Source organism: Vigna unguiculata, chromosome 6, assembly GCF_037176805.1.
Source record: "Vigna unguiculata cultivar grain cowpea cultivar isolate G323 ecotype 2 chromosome 6, ASM3717680v1, whole genome shotgun sequence".
NCBI lineage: Eukaryota > Viridiplantae > Streptophyta > Magnoliopsida > Fabales > Fabaceae > Vigna > Vigna unguiculata.
Window position 1 is genome coordinate 47,949,386 of NC_140797.1, and position 19,982 is coordinate 47,969,367.

Consider the following 19,982-nt stretch of genomic DNA (forward strand, 5'->3'; position numbering starts at 1 on the left):
TTGTAAAAATATATTATCAAAATAAATGTTGCTTACATGATAATAATTGAAAAAAAAAATTGAATTCTACAGTTCGTCCTCCCACCCAATCGGAGTTCAAACTGACTTAATTAGTTATTAATCATGAGATGATAGTTTTCTTCTTCATCTTTTCTCCTTTCTTGAGAGTAGCAGTTAAGAAATCAATGAAGCACAAGCACATCAAAGAATAAATAAATTCAAATCCTACCAACTTGAGCTAGTGCTCATCCACCAAAATAAGGGTTAAATTCTTTTCAAAATTTATTGCTAGATTACAAAAATTCAAAGTATATATACTATTACTTTGTCAAATAGTATATTACTGTCTAGAAGTATTTATACTCTATATTTAAATTATGTATACTTTAAAATTTATAAAAACAAAATTCATTTGATTATATTTTCCTAATTTCGACAAATCGGATATAAACAAACAAGAAAAATATATAATTCAACAATAGTGTAAATAAAAACATTTTTACACAAATTATTGGTAATTATTTTAGAGATTATATACGGAAGTTGATGGTGATGTAACATTGTAGAATTTCTTGTTGTCGTTTAATTTATTTTCTTGGCCTATGTGTAGATTTGATTCAAAGGATGAAACATACGTTGTTAATTAAATCATTATTTTGAATAGGGATGGCTCTACCTCTTTCATCTTACCTCATCTTTCATGCACATTTATTGTTTTTTGAAAAAACAAATAACCTCATCTTTCACATTTAATAATTGTTAGCGGAAAGTAAAGAAATATTTACACTTGGGTGAAATATATGTAATCTTAAAAAAGTGTAACGATTAATTTTAATAATAAACAACATTTTTAACATCATTTAAATTGGTCTATAGAAACATGATTTAAAAGATTCACTTTCTATTTAAACGTTCTTTTCTAGAAAATGTCTAGATCAATTGTAATTGTAAATTAAATTAATAAAGAAAGTGATTTTTTTTTATAATTTTGTCACTTCCAATATATATTTTTTTAATTTCTTTAATATATGTGTGTGGTTGTTTTAGTATTATTTTCTAGTTCTTTCAATGTCATTGTCAATGTTCTAATAACACCTTCCTTCTGCATTCCTCCATCAATGACATTTTTCTCTTTCATGTTAATCAATGATGTCTTTTGCCTCTGTGTGTTTGTCAGTATCGTCTTCCTCCTCTGTGCTTCCATCATCAACACTTCCTTCCACTCCTTCCCTTCATCACTCTGAAATGTGTTATATTGACGATAAAATTGTTCTGAATAAGTATGCTTTTTGGATGATAGTGCTCTTGATTATATGATAAACATATTGATGGTAGTTGATGATTTTCTTAAGAAGTAATTTTATATTTGTATTATTCATACATTACTAGTTTTTAAAGGGTATGATTAATTTTTGACACTCATGCCAATTTGGGGGTATTCATCTATTATTTTTATATTGATGACTAATTTAGATATACTTTATGTTATGAGAAATTGAGATAAGATTTATTTACATATATAATTTATCCTTTATTATAATACAAGACATAATTATTAATCTTAATTAAGTTAACAGCAGACGCATAAGTTATGAATATAATTAAGAATGACCAGTTTATCAATATTGTTAAGAATAATATTTTTAACCATAATGTGAATTGTTTTATGTCACCGCAGAAAAATTCTTTAGAATAAGTTATATGTATTTTTCACAATTATATTGGACTTAAATAGTATAAGTTATATGTTTGAAATAAATAACTCTGTATCCACCCCTTATGTATATCACCAAGAAACATTTCAATTTCAAACACATGTTTTAAAGTAGAAAAAGGAAAAACATTCTTTTTAAAGAGCACGTACAAAAGAAAGAAGCATCCCCTCTTTCTTGTTTCACTGTTGGAAATGTGTGTTCACCAGTTCTCTTTATTACATCTTCTTTCCAACGAGTAGTAGTGGGAAGAGGAACATTAATTTACCAAAAAGGAAACAGAACAAGAATCAGAACCAGGAACAATCTCGTATTTGTGTTGTTCGTGTCTGCATGAGTAGTAAAGGGGCATTATCCAACGCAAGAACACATGGCATCTTTATTAAAATGCCAACTTGTGCTGTGTGGGTCCCTTCTTTCGCAAGCTAAATAACGATTCGATGACTATGATCTCTCACCGACCTACCCACATAGAGTGTTGTGTTTCAGCAACTCTAGTACTCATTTTGGCAACAGTCTTCTTTCGGGAAAAAAACACTCTCAAACAAACCCAACATTCGTCTACCTTCTATCGCATTCCATTTATTAAACAAAACCATCTTTTCAACATAACTACGACACCCTTTAAAGCTATGGAGGTGTTGCTGTAACTCTTGCTAGGATTGAGACACAACCACATCATCATCAACAACAAGTTGGAGAGTGGTTTCAATGGCGGTGGAATACAAGTGCTGTGAAACTCAGTTTTTCATGCGGTTACTGATAATTGTGCTGCTTGTGTTGTTTGCTGGATTGATGTCAGGGCTCACTTTAGGACTCATGTCCTTGAGTCTTGTTGATCTTGAGGTTCTTGCCAAGTCTGGCACCCCTCAGGATCGCAAACATGCCGGTATTTTCTCATCGTAATCATCAGTTCTGAGATTTTTGTTTTTGTTTAAAAAGTTCAAACCATCTACTTGAATCAAAGAATCAAAGTTAGAATATTTCAACTTTAGTTCTTTACTGAATTGAAAAACTGAAGCAAGGTCGGTTTATCCGGTTTCTTTTGACACTTTGGGAATGAAGAATAGTAATCAAGGGTGCTGCGGTGATTTTTAGTTTTAATCATAGTGTTAAGTCTTTCCCCTCCTAAGCTACTAGGATACTGAGTGTCATTCCTAATCTGTGAAAGCTTTGTCACCGAAGAAATAGAAATAAAATTGTTATAGACGTTATTATTGAATCTAGAGCTGTTTTAACTTGTGTTTTTCTTGTCTTTTACAGCGAAGATATTGCCTGTTGTCAGAAATCAACATTTGCTGCTTTGCACCCTTCTAATTTGCAACGCTGCAGCTATGGAGGTAGAACAAAAATCATGTTTTAGTGTGTATTTAATCAAATGTTTGACCCCTTTGATCACACATACACGAAAAAGAATTCAAATATTATGCCAAAAGATTCAGCTAATCTTGGATGTGGGTGTTTCTTTTGTCAGGCACTTCCTATCTTTCTTGATAGTCTTGTTGTTGCATGGGGTGCTGTTCTGATTTCAGTAACATTAATTCTCCTGTTTGGCGAGGTGAGAAACTTTTCTTCTCCTTGTATGTTACATATAACACATGAATCTGGTTAGGAAAATCAGAAGCTCATGTTCCATCACGATTCCTTCATCAGTGGAAATAATTCAGACCAGATCATTAGAAGAAGTCGATGTTTTTGATTTGTAAATCGGACTTGTTATGTTCCCAACTCCTAGAATGCTGCATTTACAGCATATATTTACTAAACATGTAACTGTCTTAAGAATATCTTTGGACTTGGCTACTCTGCTTGCAATGTAAAATTGTTCTGACATGTGTTGAATTGTATGTAGATTATACCACAATCAATTTGTTCTCGGTATGGTTTAGCAATTGGAGCAACAGTGGCTCCAGTTGTCCGTGTCCTTGTGTGGATATGTTTTCCTGTTGCCTATCCAATTAGCAAGGTGACATACAATTGTTAGTACTTTTTTAGTTAGTTTTGTTCTAATAAACATGGATCCGATTTAATTCGTTAATGATTGATGTTCTTTATGTTCTTGACTTTCTTTTGTTCCCTTTATTTGGTTTTCCAGTTGTTGGACTATTTGCTGGGGCATCGACATGAAGCACTTTTCCGTAGAGCTGAGTTGAAAACACTTGTAAATCTGCATGGAAATGAGGTCTGTATCAGAGCTTTTCGATGTTTTTGACTGAACATGAATCTACTCATTCTAAATACATTGATTCATTTTCTTTTGAAGTTGAAGGCTTGTAGTTTTCTGTGCTTATCTTGTTACTTCATTAGTATGCTGCAATTTACCACCTTTTACTTCCAAATTCCTATACTGTGAATAATGTCACCAAGGATTACCCTATATTCTTTTGTGGCTATATATATTTAGATTCTTTCACTTGGACACTCATGCCTCTTCCTTTTGTTGTTGTTGTTGTTGTTCCATGATGAATTTTATTATATTAGGCTGGAAAAGGTGGGGAACTGACACATGATGAAACAACAATCATTGCTGGAGCACTTGAACTCACTGAGAAGACAGCCAGTGACGCCATGACTCCCATAACTGAAATATTTTCCATTGATATTAATTCAAAGCTTGATAGGTAAATGTGACTCAAAAGCTTATAAATTCCAAACTACCTTTTGTATCTTATAGAGCATTTTGTCACCAATGCTTGTTTTAAGCAGGGAATTGATGAATCTAATATTGGAGAAAGGGCATAGCAGAGTCCCTGTCTACTACGAGGAGACAACAAATATTATTGGACTTATCTTGGTATGAATTGAGTCTCTTGTTTTCCTTCAATCCTTCATTAAACAGTCATTTTCAATTATGGGAAATTTGCTGCAGAAACTACACTCGGTTTTGCACCAATTTCTGAGCTTCAGTCTATAATTTTGTTTCCAAGAGGATTATTACGAACTTAATAGGATTCATTGCAGCATTTTTGCTTTAACTTTAAGCATGCAAACCTCTAACTTTCAGGTCAAGAATTTACTGAGAATTGACCCAGAAGAAGGGATACCGGTGAAAAATGTGACCATACGGAGAATACCAAGGTACTCTGTTTATGCTTTGCAAGTTTTAAGAAGGACTATTACAACCACTGAAACTACATTACATATAATTACAGGGTTCCAGAAACAATGCCACTGTATGATATTTTGAACGAGTTCCAGAAGGGCCATAGCCACATGGCTGTTGTTATCAGAAACACTGACAAGACAGGTCAAGACTCGTCTAACAATAATGCCAATGGTAATCACATTCTCAAATTAGGTTAAACTATTTATCTATACATAATGCAATCACAACCAGTGATTATCAAATGCTTAATATTAAGAACTCGTTTTCATGTTGTTTCAAATTGAGAAATTTCTTTCACATCATAATAAATGCACCCTTTCTCTGTAATGCATGTGAAATGAGTTCAGTGAGAGATGTGAAGGTAGATATTGATGGCGAGAAGACTCCCCAAGAGAATAATAATAATAATATGTTGAAAAGCAAGAGATCACTCCAAAAGTGGAAGAGCTTTCCAAACTCGAATAATTCGAACAGGGGAAGTTACAGGAGCAGAAAATGGTCAAAAAATATGTATTCAGATATTTTGGAAATAGATGGAAACACACTTCCAACGCCACCAGAAAAAGAAGAAGCTGTTGGAATTATCACCATGGAAGATGTCATTGAAGAGCTTTTACAGGTACTAAGTTCATTAAATCCACTCTGAGTGAACAATTTTCTTTGCCCTTGAAATCTTGTATATATTAACATCAGTTTCTCTTTGTAGGAGGAGATCTTTGATGAGACCGATCATCACTTTGAAGACTCATGACAAAGACCTTAATTTCACATACTTAGATTCATAGATGATTACATTAGATAATCAGAAAAACTGTTTGGGGGAGGTGAATAATTGATGTGATAAGAACGTGAGAAGCCCTTATCCATGGTAGAATCTATTTTTGTTAATACGTTTACATCAGAATTATTTTCCTTTTTCTTGATGTTATGTGTATCAACATCATTGTATTTTGTTGGAAGACAGTGGAGAATGACAACAAATGCAGTACGCGACATACATACATATACGTACGTTGCTTGCATTGATTTGGGCTTAGAATAATTCATTTGGGCTCATGCTATTTATGGTGTTTAGTTTAAAAATTAGAATCTTGATCTGTATATTCAAAGATGAAAATTTTTTAAAGTATCAATAATTTTGACCAATATCATGAATCTATGACGTGGTTCAACGTACTTTAATCAGAATGTAACAAATTTTGGTGTTGTGATTAAAGCTACTATACTTTCTAAAATAATTATATTATCTTAAAATTATTGAATTGCATTTGTCTTCTCCTTTTGTTTGTAATATTACTATGAGTATCAGGCCTGACGTTTTCAAATATTACTAATTGTAAATATCAGTTATTGAATACAGTAGTTGAATTCAACATTTTAAAATGAAATAAATTAGAAAGCATGTACCAAAAGACAAAGACACACGTTCTATAAATTTAAAATATTAATCTTAAAATAGAAGAATGTAATTTTTCAAACTGAAAGTTGAATTCAACATAATTATAAAAATTTATTAAGGAAGTCTAATTTATTAAAAAAATAATAAAATAGAGTAGGGATCTATTTATTCCCAGATTTAAGTATAGAATAACTTGCTCTTGATTTTCTTTTTTTCATTTTATTTTATATTGATTGTTGAGATTAATTATATAATAGATGTATTGAATTTCTTCCAAGAAAATCTTAATGTATTTTTTTTTCTCTCCACTTTATTAATATATATTTAATAGTTATTTTGTGATGAAGAGAATATTATGAAAAAAAAAATAGTAAAGAAATTATACTCCAAACAAAAATTCATCTTTTTCTAAAATGATCTCTCTTTATTTTATAAATATTACAAATAGGTAGATTCAAATATATTTAAATATAATATTATTATAATTAAGTTTTAAAATAACTGTAACGTAATTATATTTAATATATATCTATAATAAAATATAGTAAATAATGATTGATATTAATAAAGAAGGAAGAGAAATATTTATTCTCATAAATTTCATATTTGAAATATTTCTTTGTGGGTAAAAGAAAGTGTGTGAGATTTTACATTTAGTAGTAATATAATCAAATTAAGATATATCAATAGAAGACATATTTATCTTAAAATTTAACTTTGAGATTAAATTAGCAGCAGCCAAAATGTTAAAAAAAAGTACATAACAGTATACAAGGATAGTTTCTTATTTAAGCCAACGTTAATTACAAACTCTGACACAGTGTTCTCTATTTTAATAGTCGAAGAAACCACTTGATAATTTGATGCTTTAAGCCCATAATTAAAAAGGAGTTAAACAACTATCATGATTTTTGAAACATTGGATACGTCTTAGTAAAACACGTAACCATATTTGGAATGTCCTGTTTGAAAAAACAAGAACTGGTTGGCGCGAGTAGCATTAATATGTTTAACAGAAGGGAAGCAGAATAAGAATCAAGAAATACCATTCCACAGAACAATTCTTGTGCTTGCATGGGCATATCCAAGGCAAAAACACTTGGTTGGTTGGTTTGGTGTTTGTCCCTACCCTGTGAAGCTACATTATCGATGACCAATTAACCATGACAGTGATCATCATCATGATCATGGCCATCATCATGATTCCTCTCTCCCAACACAAACATATAACCAGACATTTGACGACAACAACAACAAGGAGTGTGTGTTTTTGTGTAGAGTGGCTTCAATGGCGGTGCAGTATGAGTGCTGTGATGTGGAGTTTTCAAAACGCGTACTGATAATTGTGGTGCTCGTGATGTTCGCTGGATTGATGTCAGGGCTCACTTTAGGCCTCATGTCCTTGAGTCTCGTTGATCTTGAGGTCCTTGCAAAGTCTGGAACCCCTCACGATCGCTACAATGCTGGTGAAATTTCTCTCCTTGCCTTATGGAAACTCAACATAAAGTTTCTTTCAATGTTGGGACAAGTTTGTTTTTGGTTTTTGAATTTGTGTTTTGTCATCACAGCAAGGATATTGCCTGTTGTCAGGAATCAACATTTGTTGCTTTGCACCCTTCTAATTTGCAATGCGGTAGCCATGGAGGTACAACTAAAATCATGTGTTAGTGTGTGCTTAATCACACGAATACACAGAAAGATCCAGCCAATTGTATATAATGGTGTTGGTTTTGTCAGGCCCTTCCAGTTTTTCTGCATAGTCTCGTTGTTTGGTGGGGTGCTATACTGATTTCGGTGACGTTAATTCTTCTGTTCGGTGAGGTGAGAATTTTTTTCTGATATCTTAAAACAAATGCAATGCACACATATATCACAGGTTTAAAGCCATCCCTTTTGACAAAACGTGTCTGTGAAAGTCAGAAGCTCATCTTCGAGAACCATGATTCCTTCAAGTAAAAAAGAACTCAGACCAAATCGTGAGAAGTAGTTAATTTTTGTAAATCAGACTTTGTACAAGCACATTCAATCTTTTGGCGCATATTTTTACTGAATATTAGGAAATCTTGGCATGCAGTTATTCAACTTGTTACGTAATATTCTCTAACATCTGCTTACTTCTGAGAAGATTATACCCCAATCAATCTGTTCTCGGTATGGTTTAGCAATTGGTGCAACAGTGGCTCCAGCTGTTCGTGTTCTTGTGTGGATATGTTTTCCTGTTGCTTATCCAATTAGCAAGGTGACACAAATTAAGCAGACTTTTTATTCATACTTCTTCAGTTTTATCTCAGTAACCACGAACGAATTTCATTTGTTATCCATGGTCTTTCTTTTCTTTCTTGACTTTTTTCACATTCAGTTGCTGGACTTTTTGCTGGGGACTCGACATAAAGCCCTTTTCCACAGAGCTGAGTTGAAGACACTTGTAAATCTGCATGGCCATGAGGTCTGTATCAGAGCTACATGATGCTTTGGATTGAAACAAGGCATGCACTTATGATTTATGAGTCTGTTTGTTCATTTTTTCTTGAAATTGAAGACTTGTCCCCAGTGCTCTTCATTTATTTCAACAGTATGCTGCAGTTCTAAACCATTTATTTTCCAATCTGAATAATGTAACTGCCGATTATCTTCTTCTCTTCTAGTTGTTTAGACTCCATTTGAACACTCATGATGATTTGTGTCAGGCTGGAAAAGGTGGGGAATTGACACATCATGAAACAACAATCATTGCTGGAGCACTTGAACTCTCTGAGAAGATAGCTAGTGATGCCATGACTCTCTTAACCGAAACATTTTGTGTTGATATTAATTCAAAGCTTGATAGGTAAGGACAAAAGGTGTCTCAAAAGCTTTTGTACTTTTTATTTTCTGTAATTAAGGGTTATTATTATAATTTTCTGTAACTAAGGTATCTGATGAATCTGATAATGGAGAATGGGCATAGCAGAGTCCCTGTATATTATGAGCAGCCTACAAATATTATTGGACTTGTCCTGGTATGCATGAAGTCTGTTGTTTTTCTTTAACCTATCGATAACATCTATTTTGCATTGCCAGCGTAAAATCCACATAATAGTTTTGCATCAATTTCATTGAGATTCAACTTGTATATCGACTTTCTTCCAAGAAGACTATTTATGATTTTACATTAAGTTTGATTTTAACTCTAAACAGATACATTATGGACTTTCAGGTAAAGAATTTATTGACAGTTGACCCAGAAGATGAAGCACCAGTGAAAAGTGTGACTTTACGGAGAATTCCAAGGTATTTTTGTTGTATATTTTGCAAATTTACTGTAACTTAAAAAACACAAGCACTGGCATTATATTATATTAAAATACGTTCATATATGAAAGTTTACTTGATTAACAGGATTCCAGAATCGATGCCATTGTATGATATTTTGAATGAGTTCCAAAAAGGTCACAGCCACATGGCTGTCGTTGTTAAAAACTGGGACAAGGCTGAGCAACAACCTTCCAACAATAGCGGCTATGGTAAGTACATGCTATAATCAAATTAAACTATACTAACATTTTATTTAGATTTCCTCTTTAAAACTGAAAAAAACTTTATCACCTCACAACAAGTTCTCCTTATCTCTAATAATAATGGCTTGAAATGCACTCAGTGAGAGATGTGAAGGTGAATATTGACGGTGATAAGCCTCACCAAGAGAATAGTCTAAGAGCCAAATTGTCACACCATAAATGGAAAAGCTTTTCAAACTCAAATAATTCGAACAGGGGTGGTTCCAAGAGCAGAAAGTGGTCAAAAAATGTGTACTCCGATATTTTGGATATAGATGGAAATTCTCTTCAAAAGCTGCCAGAAAAAGAAGAGGCTGTCGGAATAATTACAATGGAAGATGTCATCGAAGAGCTTTTACAGGTACTAAATTCATTGAGGTCACTTTGAGCAGATAAATTTGCTCACGGAATCTTGAATTGACATCAATATTTCTTTGTAGGAGGAGATATTTGATGAGACGGATCATGATTTTGAAGACTTGTGACAGTGATCCTTCCATATGATAATGTAGATTAGTCTTAGAGTTTAATAGCTAAGATTACTATTCCTTCTCATCCTTTTTACAGAAAACAAGTGACAATATCACTTCCTTTTTTATATAAAAAAAAAACTGTCTATACACGTATTTAAAAAGTATATAACAGACAAGTATACATTTGCAATGTGTTTGAATTGAAGAACTATTTCTGCATATGCGGTCCCCTTTACTACATATCGTTACTTATCAAGTACTTAAATTGAACAAATAATCTTGTTAGTATTGGGAAGCCTAATGAGGCCGTGGCTAAACCTTGAAATGTCATCAACAATTTCAATTATAGTCTTAAAGGACTGTTAAAGGACTTTGGACCTTTTCTTCCCGTCAGGGTGTATATTATTGAAACGAAGTTTACTCCTTTGGTATGAGTGTTAAAATAATTTTCTAGATAGGACCACAACACAAAAGTTGATATTTGTGCCATCATACAGTTAAAAAAAGTGCCATCATTGAATTTTCTGCATGTTACATATTTTCTGGTTTGTCCTTTTGGAAAAATTCCGTGACTCAGGATGGTATGGAAGGAATGCCACCAACGAAGTGGGTGGTGCTGTAATTTTCAAGAGGTTGACGAAGATAAGATATAATGTTTATAATAACACAAGATAAGAAAATCTCCATGATATTCATGACAGTGAGATTGACCAGATGATGATGAAACACAAGGTGAATTGCTCCAAACAAGCTAATGAGGTCAAGACAAGCAACTGATGAAGGATTAAGAAACCTAATCGCTTGCAAGAGACCTACGTCTCCAAACTGAAGTTTAAAAGGTTTGATAGTTGTCTAAGTAACCTTTTCTGTGGCCAAACAAGTTCGATTTGCATTTGATGTTACAGAAAATCATCTGTGCTAAGTACAAACACGAGTTTCATCCAAATTGACTGTATCCGCAAGTTTACCTTCGTCTGATCTCAAGTTACGTAAGAGCCTTAGTGATGATGTTTACTTCTTTTCTCCTCCCTTTTCTTTTTCTTATGCTTAGATTTATCTTTAGACTTGTGCCTCTTAGAATGCTCCTTGTCCGCGCTCCTAGAGTGAGACTTTTTACTCTTTTTCCGCTTTTCTTCATGAAGCTCCTCCTCATCAGAAGTATCATATGACCTCAATGACAAGGGCTTCTCCGGACCAAGAATAACACGGCGATGCCTTACATTCGGACTAGTACCAGGCTCCCCATCTGAATCAGGAGGAAGGTAAGGTCCAGTATCGTCCATCCTCGGACCAACAGCACCTCTGCCTCGTTTGGTCCTAATACAAAAATGGAGTTTCTTTAGTTCTAAAAAATATTAGAGATATTATACTATAGTAAGCACACACAAAAACAACAAAAGCCATAAGAGAGATATAATACCTTGAGTGCAGAAACTCTTCAAGCTCTTCATCCTTTAAACCTTCCACACCATGTTCATGTTCTCTTTCACTCGGGTATGAAGTATAGACACTAGAGCTTTTATCCACTACAGCATGTCTTCCTGGGCTTCTTGATGAGTTATCATCCTTATGATTTCTTTCACTGCTGCTTTTATCATTTTTATCCAGCTCATATTCTCTATGACTTGAACGTGAGGCAGAGGTTCTAGTGCTGTTATCAATACCAAAATGTCTTCCCGTGCCTCTTGATAAGTTATCATCCCTATGACTTCTGTCTTTACTTCTTTTATCAATTGATTTTTCTTTAATCCGTTTATCAAGCTCAATTTCTTTTTGCCGCAATCGCCACATTTCATTCACTTCCACTGCTCTATTTGCTGTAGAGAATACCAAAAGAAATTCAATATGATTAATAATAAACTAACAGCTCAACATATAGACATCATCTTGGATGAAAAACATTCAGAACCAGAGGAGAAGGATGGTGATTTGTCAGTCACAAACAATCAAAAGAAATGAAAGTAATTCCAGTATTCAACTTGGGTAAAGTAGTCATGACTCATGAGACCCAGTGTCATGCTAGTCAAAACTTGAGGCATACCCTTTGATCAAGGTTATCAATGATAGAATGCTGAAGGCCATAATTCTGCCATATAAACATTTTGAGGTTTTCAATATAGCCGAGGGAATGCTATGGCAATGCTGTAATGGTTATTTAACAACTTTGTCCAAAATCCAATTCAATTCACCAAAAATTGTCATCCAAATAAAAACTGCACTATCATTCAATCATCAGTGAGTTTGACCATTGAAATAAATATTATGGTACTCTGCCTATTTCGACAAAGTAAGAACATTTCATTAAATCTTTATCTTAAAGAAGAACTATACTAAATATATGGATATATGGATAGATGAGTTATGATATACAAATTCTGTAAATGATTTTTTCTCGTTTTATTTTTCATGTACCTTTTAACACTCAGCAAATGAACAATATTGGGTATTTTTTGCATTCTTTTCTATTTTTCTTATGTGTTCATGCAAAGAAAAAGGAGAATATATGGAGTCAGCCAATGCTAACAATAACTTCTATAATCTGCACGGTTGTCTTTTACACTTTACGTTAATAGTTTTGATTATCCCCAAGTCATATTATTATAATGTATTAGTAGGTATGATAATGAGGCAGCTGAAGATGACATCTACCGCTCCACCATTACCTTGTCATTTTTTCTGTGACTTTTCTTATTTCTCTCGGACAATTTCTTTTTAATGCACAAGTTCTCCAAAAAAAAAAAAAAAAAAAAACTATACCACGTTCACTATCTTAAAAGTGTTCACCATTTTCTTCTTTCTCCAATTGCATTTCCCAGTTCAAAAATGCTATGCAGTACTATTTCCTGCCGAAAATTTTCTGCACTACTCAGTGACCAAACTCTGGTAGGTTCCATTCTAGCCTCTCCAGTTTATGCAAATCTTATTTTTTTAAGTTAGCAAATTACAGAATATTTATTAGAAATAAAATATTTCCTCCCTTCCCTTTCCTTCCAAAAAATCAACTTCCAAACATACCTACCCCAATCTATCTAACAAATCTGCATGTCCAATTCCCATATAAAGCCATTAGCATTCTTCTTAAATGGTGGTGCCATGGACAACATGGCAGATTTTTGGCCAACCGCCATAGGCAATTTGTTGCTAATGGCACCATCGGCCACAATGGTGTGCTTATACTAAGGACTTTTAGCCTTCCGCCATTGATAACACTGGCCACGAGCCACCACAAAAGAGTAAGTTGTTTCCCTCCTTCTACTTCCCACCCACCATCCCCCCAAAAATTAAAGTTGAATAAGAATTGTTTTAAACTCATGGGTACACTCAGCATCCACACAAAATCAATTGTAAGACAGGCTATTAATACAATCATCAAACAGTGAAACTAATATAAATATCATTTCCTAATTCGAACACAACTGACAACTTTTCTCAGAAGCACAGCCATATAACACAAGCCAATAGGGCAGTAGTAATGAAGCTCTGTCTAAATATACGACTAAAAATAACCTTGTTGAACTCCACGTACAGTAGCAGTGAGGAATCGCGAATTTGGCCGAGTCCGTACGTCAGGCTTTCGAAGATAAGCTAGAACACCTTCCCTTTCAGACTGCCGCCGTAATTCTGCTGCTTCCTTCATAAGGAGAGCAGCTAATCTATTTTCAGTCTCCAAATCCATTTGAGTGTCTGACCATATTATCCAAAAACAAAACAGAAAAACAAAAGAAATCAGACTTTAATTGAACAAACAACCTTAAAAAAGAATTAAACAACTCCAGAATGCTGCGCTGCTGCTTTGTGTCGGCAAGGGGAAAGAACCAAAATATGCAGTAAAAAGCCAAAAATAAAAATATGATTTCACATATCACAGACATTGCTAAGTTCCCAACGCCCTCTCGATGAAAAAATGAATCAAATAACCTAAAATCATGTGGTCACAACAACAAACACCATCAAGTGTTTTTTGTTCAATTGTACTTCAAAAGTGAAAAACCCTGCAAAAAATATTTCAGAATTTCAAATTGAATCCCAAATTCCCAATCCCAGAGAAACTTTATGGCATGAAAAGTAACGATCAAGACTTAAATCCCTAAAACGCACAAAAACATGTAGATGGTAGGATTTCAATCACAGTTCAGAAGATGATGATGGTAATGATGGATGCAGCAGAAAGTACCGATTTTTAGCTGAAAGAGGGTTGAAGTGAAGGGTGACCAATTGAAACGTTGGTGGTGGCAGTGGCAGGCTCCGTCACCGAAGTTTCTTTTCGATCAGTGACGGTGGTGCTGGAAGTCGGGATCCCTGTCTTGGGGTGGAAGACGAGGGAGAGAGAGGCGATGGAATTTTGTGTTGGTGTAGGTGTCAAGAACAACCAGATTCTATTCTTTATCCTCAGTTGAGTTGGGATTAAACGTATGCTTTTCCTATCTAATTAAAATTATTATTTAACTTGTACACTGTACAAAATAAATAATTAACTTTATGCGATTAAAATTTAGAATAACAAATATTTTTGTGTATAAATTATTTTATAGTCAACTTTATAATAAATAGACATATCCTAGTAGAAAAACTTAAATCCCGGTAAAAAAAAACATAAAATGTGATATAAAATTGTTTTTAACCATTCAACATTTTTCTAAATTATTAAAATTTAATTTAAGGATAGAAATAATAAAATGTCTAATTTTGAATTATTTGTAAAAAAATGAAAATAAGAATGTAATACTCCAAAATTTTATATAAACTTACGAAATACTTTTGATCATTTTTTATCATCCGAAAAATAGCACTTTTCTAAAGTATAAAAATAAAAAATTAATTAAAATTTGATGTTATTTAATTATATTCATTTAAGTCAATATTTTGATCTCGATGCAGATTTAATTACACACAATAAAAATCATATAAATCATATAATTATAATATAATTATAATATGAAATATTAAAGATAATATAATTACATTCATATATTATATATTATAATAAAATGTAATAGAATATACAGTATTTAAACTATTTCAATTTTCATTTGTTAATTCTAAAACAATAATTAAATATCTTCATTTATTAATTCTAAAACAATAACTAATTTTTATAGTTAAAAAAATTTTAAAATATAAATATTTCCTAAAAAACTAATTTAATTAAATATATATATATATATATATATATATATATATATATATTAAGTAAATATTTTCAATGAAACAACGGTTAATTTTTGCGATTTTTAATGAAATTTGTAACACAATGTGAAGTAAATACGGTTGCTGAAGTAAATACTCTTGACGTTGGATGAAAAGAAAAGATTTATTAGTGAGAATTTGAAAAGATTTATATAAAAAATAGAATATAACTCTTACTTGTTCATTATCTCTCACATATGTTTCACAACCATATATGGATACTTGTTAGTCCCAAGAAGGAATTCAACGCCGTGAAATACACCTTGGCAATAACTAAATAAATAAAAAATCACATTTTGTATATTAAAGGAGAATAGAACGACCATAAACTTTTTTTTTTTCGTTGCCGATTGTAGATGTGAGGTAGGTATTTTAGGAGATTCAAAAGTCACAATGCAGCACAGAAATGGATGGGACACACAACCAAATGAAAGACGCATATGGAAAGTCACAGCGACTCGGTATCAAGTACCAAGTGCCTTTCAAAACCATTGTGAAAAAATGAAACCCTAGTTAGCATCAAAAAATAAAATATCATTTCTGAAAATAAAAACTTCACAGTCACGCTTCATTATCTCATCACATTTTAATTTTTTATTTATATGAAAGTACAAATCAGTGGATATACTAACCAACAAAGCGTAACATTTTGTCCTCTTTTGCATGGAAGATTGATCTTGGAAATTTGGTATTGTACTGAAGTAGACACAATACATTTGAAAATTGTATTCATAAAAAACATGTATATTGCAGACAGACAAAACCAGTGCCCTAATATATGGAGCCTTCATTCTCTTCTAGGCTCACTTATTTATCCTTTTTGGTTGGTATAATCACAGTTACACAGAATGCAGGCACAGGTTATATGTTCATGCATGTATTTTCTTCCAAGATCTGTATTTAATCATGCAAATTGGAAGGAGGTGTTCTGTAATATGCTGGCACAGTCACAGGGAAGAACACTTGTCTAATTCCTTCAGCCCTGATAATGGGAAAAATGATAGCAGAGGCACCCTGCAAATCTCAACAACAAAACTTATTCAAAATCATAAGTTTTAAGGTACCATTAACTAATATATAATGTTGCAGCAAGGGACATGGTTGATATGTGAAAGATGGTGCATGTTTAACTGTTAAGAAATGCAAAAAGTACTCACAGAAATAATTCTAGCTCCAATCCACAAGCGATTTGGAGAAGGAAATGGTATGAGTAAGCGAGCAACACTGTATATAGCCACAGCAAAGAAATGAAGAACCAAGCTTAATGGACGAGGATTTAGACCTGAGAGTAGAGATATTGGTCCATCTGAGAAAACCCCTCCAAGGCTTAAATAATCAAAACAAGCCTGGCGCATTTCCTTACTAGCTGGGTCAGGAGATGCACAAAACACCTTGTATAATGCCCCAGCTAAAGTGTTTATTGTAGATGCCATTGGCTGCAAACACAATCATGAACCACCTATATCACATTTTCTCAAACCAATACTCGTATTTCATTAACGAAAAGTTTAACTGTTGGTTATTATTCACGAAGATTAGTCATTCAGGAGGAAGTAATGTATATTAACCTTGCGTAGGGTGTAGAATGATTCAAGATATTTGCAAAGAGCATTAGCATCATGCAGATCATGGAGGGGTCTAAGAAGGTTCCTCAGCAAAACAATGTCAGACAAAGCCACAGTCATTCCTCCTCCGGTTAAAGGGTGACGCATGTTGAAGGCATCTCCCATTAGAAGGGCACCAGGTGTAGGGTACGGAGATGCAGGCATGCTTCTGTTTGGCATGCTTCTTATGTTTCCTTTGTCAACTGCTGCTATAAAAGAAGCATGCAACTCTGGGGGAACCTGAAACACTCAAATTTGTGTTAGTTGAGGAATATGTTCGTTGATAGTTTGTATGTAATGTTATGTCAAGCCAAAGACAAGAGTGTTTGTTTGTACCTGTGGAGCTACAACTGTTTTCAAATAACGAGCCATTTCACCATTACCAAGGGAAGGTAATTTTTTGCCAGCAGGCACATCAACCAGACACCGAATCTCAGTGCTACTTATGGGATAAAACAAAATGGGAGAAGGATCACCTAAGATAACGTGTCCGTGGTTTGCATATGGAAGATTGCAGTTCTCTAGGACCAGACCAACAAAATGAGATGCTACATCAACCTGCATAAATAAATAAACAAACCCATTTCACTACTAGGTAAGTTAAGTAGAAAACACCACTGTTAAATTATCTTAACCATTACTAGTGATGCACAGGTATGTTTTGAATATAGGATACAATGTGTGTCTTAATACAGTTATCTTAGAGATAACAAGATAGATACAATGTGTATTAAGAGCAAAATCTTTATTATTAAAAGTGTTTGATCAAGTTCTTCAATTGATCATCGATAAAACTAATGAATACTTTGGGTTGGTGATATGATAAAGAAAGAGAAAAACTTGGTGTGTTTACCTGTGGGTTGCAAAGAGAACGTCTCAAGTTGGAAAAACAACCATCACATACTATAGTGAGTGGAGCCTTAGCTGTGACCTCTTGTCCGTTTCTGGTTTTGTAGTTTACCCCTTTGACGATTCCATTTTCTTCTAGCAGAGATGTGACAGTCCCTTGTTCTAATTTTACACTGCACAGAATTTGGAACAATTAGGGCATGCAAAGGAAGGAAATGACTCAATAAAAATAAAATCCATTTCAGAAACATTTTTTTCATGTACTACTTTGGAAGAGTTGAAGCCTTTTCTCGCATTCTCTGTATGAAACGGCCATTGTGGAAGCTTCTTCCGGAAACATCAGAGTCAAACTTTTCCAAGGGATAAGAAAGTTTAGTATTTTTCCCATCCTTGTAAAGAGCATAACCAAAGACTTGTTGAGCATCAATCTCACCCACACAATCTGCAACAACTCACAACATTCATCAGTTAATAAGATTCTTGAATTTGACCAACAGAGGAAAATGGATTCTTTACACCTAAAAATGATTGATTACACAATTCTCATACAATTTTTCATCCATCTATAGTTTGGTACAAAAATGGTGCTTGGTTACCTTGGAGATCCAATTCAATTAGTTTGAGATAACCTCCAGGTTGTAGCAATTCCCCCACAATCCTGTCTTGTTCAGTCAAGTCCCTTTCGATAACATGCACTCTTCTTCCTTCCTGAAACAACAACCATATATCAACATCGTTCATATCCTCTTACAACAATAACTGTAATTAAAAATCTTTTAGTCCATCCAAAAATATGACCCAGAACATGCACAACTATACATATGAATCTGACTACATATGTTTTGTGGTGTGGTTCTAAGAACATTCAGAGGAATACAAAATATTCAATTCTTTTTAACTTTTTATGTTTTTTTTTTCTGGTTGTAAGAAAAAGCATTCAAGAAAAGTAGAAGTATATGAGATATAATCTTTAGAAGAAATGTTTTATGAAGTTTGTATAAATTAAACTTGTAGAGTATTCTTCTTTCTTTCTTCCGACCTCTTGAACCTTTCTTGCTCTCAAACATGTGTGTGTGTGTGTCAAAAAGATTTTGGCAAAAGACATTACACATATGAAAAGAAAAGGTTTCCACTTTGTTCTACCTTGCCAAGTGTGTAAGCAAGGGCTGCGCCAGCAACTCCAGCACCGACAATGATGATGTCGGTGGTTGGTGAAATTTCTTGATGTTGGTTTCCGGTTTCTGCTTTTGCTGTTGTTATCATACTGCTACCATTGTTTTCTGCATGTACTAAAGCTTTGGCCTCCTTCTTTGATGCGGAACTGAATAGAACAAACAGAAGAACCATAGTAGAAGCTGTAATTCCCCCCAAAATATATTCAAAATCCATCTCCAGTAAATCCGTGGAACTAAGCCTGAAAGGTCAGGAAAAAACAAATAAAAAGGAGAAAGATGATGGAAAGAGTTGAAGGTGGAAAAACTAAGTGTGGATTTTAGAGTGAGGTTTTACATGTTAGATTGTGCAACTTTAATGCAAACTAAATATTATAAGGACCATTAATTCTTCCACTCTTCATCTTATTTTATATATAATTTTCCTTTCTCATATGTTAGGAAAAGTAATAAATAAGAAAATTTTACTAAAATGTTTACCAAACAAAACGTACGAGAATTGTATAGAAATGATGTGATACAGTGAAATTATTTGAATAAAACGTGCTTTTTTTTAACTCTCCCTTTTCTTTCATATTTTTTTTATTTGTCAGGGGGGTATTTCATTTTGCTTAATAGGGCAATTCTAATGTGAAATTAATTTTTTTTAAATAAGATCTTGAGTTTAATTTTGTACATGAAAGATATAATCAAAGAACTTCACAGGATAATTAGATTAATAATAACATAATTATAAAAGAGTTAAATTACTAACAACATGATTATAAAAGGATTTTTTTTGTAATTCTAATCAAGTAAAAATTAACAATGAACAATTCTTCAAACGTGCCTTTTTTTTTAAAATGGACAGTAATCTTATATTAAGGATAGCTTTTAATCTATTATTAATAGATAATAATTGATAACATTTTTTAAATACATTTTATATAATTCATTATTATTAC

The 19,982-nt window shown here is 33.1% G+C and overlaps 3 protein-coding genes and 1 pseudogene across 5 annotated transcripts; 2 read left to right on the forward strand and 2 right to left on the reverse strand.

Annotated features, from left to right (window-relative positions):
• Positions 1–2,168: 2,168 nt before the first annotated feature.
• Positions 2,169–5,860, forward strand: LOC114186738 (DUF21 domain-containing protein At2g14520-like). Its single transcript, XM_028074726.2, has 11 exons — positions 2,169–2,601; positions 2,976–3,052; positions 3,187–3,270; positions 3,565–3,678; positions 3,808–3,894; positions 4,194–4,333; positions 4,419–4,506; positions 4,717–4,790; positions 4,865–4,989; positions 5,166–5,437; positions 5,525–5,860. The coding sequence occupies exons 1-11, from the start codon at positions 2,424–2,426 to the stop codon at positions 5,567–5,569; spliced, it is 1,284 nt and encodes a 427-aa protein (XP_027930527.2). The 5' UTR covers positions 2,169–2,423; the 3' UTR covers positions 5,570–5,860.
• A 1,229-nt stretch (positions 5,861–7,089) lies between these two features.
• Positions 7,090–10,569, forward strand: LOC114189195 (DUF21 domain-containing protein At4g33700-like; annotated as a pseudogene).
• Positions 10,570–10,898: 329 nt separating this feature from the next.
• LOC114188186 (G patch domain protein) lies at positions 10,899–14,629 on the reverse strand. Of its 3 annotated transcripts, none has more exons than XM_028076741.2 (5): positions 14,401–14,605; positions 14,145–14,218; positions 13,734–13,910; positions 11,647–12,043; positions 10,899–11,543 (listed from the first exon to the last, which is right to left on the reverse strand). In XM_028076741.2, the coding sequence occupies exons 2-5, from the start codon at positions 14,152–14,154 to the stop codon at positions 11,225–11,227; spliced, it is 903 nt and encodes a 300-aa protein (XP_027932542.2). In that variant the 5' UTR covers positions 14,155–14,218; positions 14,401–14,605; the 3' UTR covers positions 10,899–11,224. The 3 variants fall into 3 exon arrangements, with proteins under 3 accessions (XP_027932542.2, XP_085531291.1, XP_085531290.1); XM_085675165.1 differs by having other exon boundaries at positions 14,097–14,218; positions 14,401–14,604; XM_085675164.1 differs by lacking the exon at positions 14,145–14,218 and having other exon boundaries at positions 14,401–14,629.
• A 1,421-nt stretch (positions 14,630–16,050) lies between these two features.
• Positions 16,051–19,391, reverse strand: LOC114188185 (squalene monooxygenase SE1-like). Its single transcript, XM_028076739.2, has 9 exons — positions 19,376–19,391; positions 19,010–19,280; positions 18,463–18,574; positions 18,134–18,308; positions 17,871–18,039; positions 17,354–17,575; positions 16,982–17,257; positions 16,571–16,849; positions 16,051–16,427 (listed from the first exon to the last, which is right to left on the reverse strand). Coding segments are annotated over exons 1-9 (1,620 nt in total). The 5' UTR covers positions 19,378–19,391; the 3' UTR covers positions 16,051–16,313.
• Between the last annotated feature and the right edge of the window lie 591 nt (positions 19,392–19,982).

Coding starts and splice junctions, on each gene's coding strand:
- LOC114188185 (XM_028076739.2), bottom strand. Junction 18,575..19,009: donor TTGCTTACACACTTGGCAAG/GTAGAACAAAGT, acceptor TTGTTGTTTCAG/GAAGGAAGAAGAGTGCATGT. Junction 17,576..17,870: donor GTTCTCTTTGCAACCCACAG/GTAAACACACCA, acceptor TTATTTATGCAG/GTTGATGTAGCATCTCATTT.
- LOC114186738 (XM_028074726.2), top strand. CDS start 2,424: ATGGCGGTGGAATACAAGTGCTGTGAAACTCAGTTTTTCATGCGGTTA. Junction 3,053..3,186: donor GCAACGCTGCAGCTATGGAG/GTAGAACAAAAA, acceptor TTCTTTTGTCAG/GCACTTCCTATCTTTCTTGA. Junction 3,271..3,564: donor TAATTCTCCTGTTTGGCGAG/GTGAGAAACTTT, acceptor AATTGTATGTAG/ATTATACCACAATCAATTTG.
- LOC114188186 (XM_028076741.2), bottom strand. Junction 12,044..13,733: donor TGTACGTGGAGTTCAACAAG/GTTATTTTTAGT, acceptor TATTCTCTACAG/CAAATAGAGCAGTGGAAGTG. Junction 11,544..11,646: donor GAAGAGTTTCTGCACTCAAG/GTATTATATCTC, acceptor TTTTTGTATTAG/GACCAAACGAGGCAGAGGTG.